General features: G+C 36.6%; 1 protein-coding gene across 2 annotated transcripts; it reads left to right on the top strand.

Moving 5' to 3' along the window:
- Positions 1 to 820: 820 nt before the first annotated feature.
- On the top strand, positions 821 to 3180 carry LOC18026256 (pentatricopeptide repeat-containing protein At2g17670). 2 transcript variants are annotated; one of them, XM_006409205.2, is made up of 2 exons: positions 821 to 2295; positions 2641 to 3180. In XM_006409205.2, the coding sequence occupies exon 1, from the start codon at positions 904 to 906 to the stop codon at positions 2290 to 2292; it is 1389 nt and encodes a 462-aa protein (XP_006409268.1). In that variant the 5' UTR covers positions 821 to 903; the 3' UTR covers positions 2293 to 2295; positions 2641 to 3180. The 2 variants fall into 2 exon arrangements, with proteins under 2 accessions (XP_006409268.1, XP_024016151.1); XM_024160383.1 differs by having other exon boundaries at positions 821 to 2306.
- Positions 3181 to 3709: the final 529 nt, after the last annotated feature.

The raw sequence follows: 3709 nt of genomic DNA, 5'->3' as shown, positions 1-3709 counted from the left end.
TCTTCGATTTCTTCTAGATGATACACTATTTGTAATCTCTTTGACATGAGTTGTGCCAAATAATCCGATTTTTCTCCTACGGTAATAAGAGACTAAAGATCTACTATTTAAATTCATGTATAAAAACGTCATATCTCATAGAAAAATATCATTTTGAGTTTTTTTGGTTATATATATTTTATTGATTCCATTTTTATTTTTTTTTTTAAAAAACTTTGTATGACATTTTGATGTATCTACTCTTTGTTTTTACTATTACTTTTTAATAATTTTTATTTTTATAATAGTTTATTGAATATTTAGTCTTATAATTTTATTAGTAAGAGTTTTATATAGGATTATTTAAAACTTTTTAACTTATTCAGTCTCATTATTTTTTTTCCTTTACATTAAAATTTAATTATATTTTTAGTTTGAAAATGTAGTTTAAATCACTTGGAAAAAGGAAATAGAATGGTGGATTTAAAAAATCCTGTATTATATAATATTTTTAAGTTTTAATATATTTAAAATAAATTTAAATTTTATTTATTTAAATAATTTTGTTCATATACATATTAATATTTATTAATGTGTTTTAATGGTTTTTTTTAAATGTGATTAATAAATATTTTTCTTTAAATGTAATTAATTATTTATTTCATTAAAATTTTTAATGGACAAGTGGCGCTCTCTCATAATAAGCAGCTGGAGAAAATTGGCCAAGTTTTATATATAAAAAGATATTTTTGAGTCGATATATTGTTCAAAGGCCCAATAGGCCCAATGCTCACATACGCAGTGGAGCGCGAGTGTGACTGTGTGAGCGCGACTACGATTCTCGCCTTCTCTCTCCCATTTGATACCGAGACGCAAAACCTCTGCTAAAACCCTAAAACATTCCGGCGATCGGCGAAGAGAAAAATGGGGAAAATTCCGTCGTCGTTTCGCTCTATGACGTCAACGCATTTGGTAAAGAAACCCACTTCATGTCCTTTAGCGCCGCCGCGGGATCCTCGCAACCGAATCGCCAGGAGAGAATCCGTCAAAATCTCCCATCATACTGATCAAGTCTCTCGCGAGCCCTTGAGGAATCCTTTCAAGACCCCCGATCTATCTGATGCCAAATCCCTCTTTAATTCGATCGCCGCCACTTCGAGAATCCCTCTCGATCTCAAGTTTCACAACTCCGTTCTCCAATCCTACGCCTCGATCGCCGCCGTCGACGATACGGTGAAATTGTTTCTACACATCCTGAAATCTCAGCCTGGTTTCTCGCCGGAGCATTCTACTTTCCACATATTGCTCTCACACGCTTGCAGAGCTCCTGATTCGTCTCTTTCGAATGTTCATCTAGTTCTAAACCTCATGGTGAACAATGGTGTTGCGCCTAATCAGGTAACAACCGATATCGCTGTCCGGTCTCTTTGCGAATCGGGTCGGATCAGTGAAGCCATGGATTTGATCAAGGAGCTCTCGAAGAATCACTCGCCTCCAGATACATATACTTATAACTTTCTTCTTAAGCATTTGTGCAAGTGCGGATCTTTGGATGTTGTTTATGAATTCATCGATGAGATGAAGGAGACTTTTGAGGTGAAGCCAGACCTTGTTAGCTACACTATCTTGATTGATAATGTCTGCAATTCCAAGAATCTGAGGGAAGCAATGAGATTAGTTAGTGCCTTAGGTGATGCTGGGTTTAAGCCTGATTGCTTCCTCTATAACACCATTATGAAAGGTTTTTGCACACTGAGCAAAGGGAGTGAGGCGATTATTGTCTATAAGAAGATGAAGGAAGAAGGTGTTGAGCCGGATCGTATTACTTACAACACTTTGATATTTGGATTGTCGAAATCCGGGAGAGTTGAGGAAGCTAGGAAGTATTTGCAAACCATGGTTGAAGCGGGTTATGAGCCAGATGCTGTCACTTACACGTCGCTGATGAATGGAATGTGTAGAAAAGGCGCAAGTTTAGGTGCGTTGAGTTTGTTGGAAGAGATGGAAGCAAGAGGGTGTGCTCCAAATGCTTGCACTTATAATACTTTGCTTTATGGATTGTGCAAGGCAAGGTTGATGGACAAAGGGATTGAGTTATATGGGTTGATGAAATCTAACGGCGTAAAGCTTGAGAGTTCTGCTTATGCCACGCTCGTGAGGGGTCTGGTAAGAAGTGGAAAGGTCGCCGAGGCTTATGAAGTTTTTGATTATGCAGTTGATAGCAAGAGTTTGACAGATGTCTCTGCATACACTACACTTGAAGCTACCTTGAAATGGCTGAAAAAGGCGAAGGAACAAGGATTGGCTGTCTAAGCGGTATTCTCTAGGTTGAAACTTGTCGAGTTTCATCTTTTCGCAAGTCCTGTCTCTTTTTGAAGTTTGCATTGCTCCAAAGGGACGAATTTTATACGTTATGTGAAAATGAACAGTTAATCCTTATTAAACCAGCAGATATTTTTTGACACTAGGTGGTTTAACTTTGTTGGTAATATTCATGTGACATGAGATATCTAAAAGGGTTCCTTTACTAGAAGTATTGATTACATTCAGCGAAATATCTTGCTGTTGTTTTTTGCCTTTAGTGTCATGTACTCTGTTCTGACGAGCTATTGTGAATGCCATGATTGGTTATTGATCTTGCCTGCGATTGTTGCTTGACAGATCAAGCAAATAATATTTGCTTTGACAGTTAGGCACACCGGTACGAGATAATCAGCCAGAGTATCAGAAGAGATCTGTTCGAGTGAGGGATTGAGTTATATGTGTTGATGAAATCGGGCGGTGTAAAGCTTGAGACTGCTGCTTATGCCACGCTTGTGAAGGCTCTGGTTAGAAGTGGAAAGGTCGTGGAGGCTTATGAAGTTTTTGATTATGCAGTTAATAGCAAGAGTTTGAGAGATGCTTCTGCTTATTGTACACTTGAAACCACCTTGAAATGGCTGAAAAAAAATCGGAAGACTGTCTAAGTGAGATTTGCTAGCTTGAGCTTTATCGAAGAATATCCTGTGTTCTTTGGAATTGCTCAAAGGAATGAATTTGATGCTGAACAGTTAATCCTTAAGGGAACAAGCATTCATCAATCATTAGTGACAATAGTTTTTTTAACTATATATGTTGGTAATATTTTTGTGAGCTGACATCTCTAAAGTGTGTGATTCTTGCCTTTAGTGTCATGTAAACTGTTTCTTGTAAGCAATTTTGAATGCCATGATTGGTTTTAGATCTTGCATTGAGAGATCAAGCAAATTATATTTGCTTTGACAATTTACTCCCACCGGTTAGCGGTAAATCAAACATATTATCTGAATAAAGATTGTCTAATAGTTTCTTTTATGTTCTGTTTTAACACTGAGCAGCCAAGTGCAGAGTATTGTCAATTTTTCAGTTGAGTTACAAACCAAATCATTGAGGAGACAATAAAACAGAGGACAACGTTGGTAAGAAGATTTACAAAAAAGAAGACAAGTGGTCAAACATTCTGATATTAATCTTTTTTTTTTTGTTTTTCTGACTAAACTTTCAATCATTTGGTGAATCTTTCATTTGTAATTGTCTCCCTCTTCTGTCATGTTTCATTATATATTGTATATTGCTGCAACATTTGTTTCCTTGTCTTCCCTACTAAACAATAGAACGCTACGGAAAAATAGACACATGAGGAAGAAATATACGTAGCACGAGGTCCACGAATACAAGATTCTTTTACTCTTATTGTAAACGCCTAGATTTT

This window comes from Eutrema salsugineum, unplaced genomic scaffold, assembly GCF_000478725.1.
Source record: "Eutrema salsugineum unplaced genomic scaffold, Eutsalg1_0 scaffold_11, whole genome shotgun sequence".
NCBI lineage: Eukaryota > Viridiplantae > Streptophyta > Magnoliopsida > Brassicales > Brassicaceae > Eutrema > Eutrema salsugineum.
Note: the sequence above shows the minus strand (reverse complement) of the source record. Positions and strands in the feature narration are given on the sequence as shown.

Coding starts and splice junctions, on each gene's coding strand:
- LOC18026256 (XM_006409205.2), top strand. CDS start 904: ATGGGGAAAATTCCGTCGTCGTTTCGCTCTATGACGTCAACGCATTTG.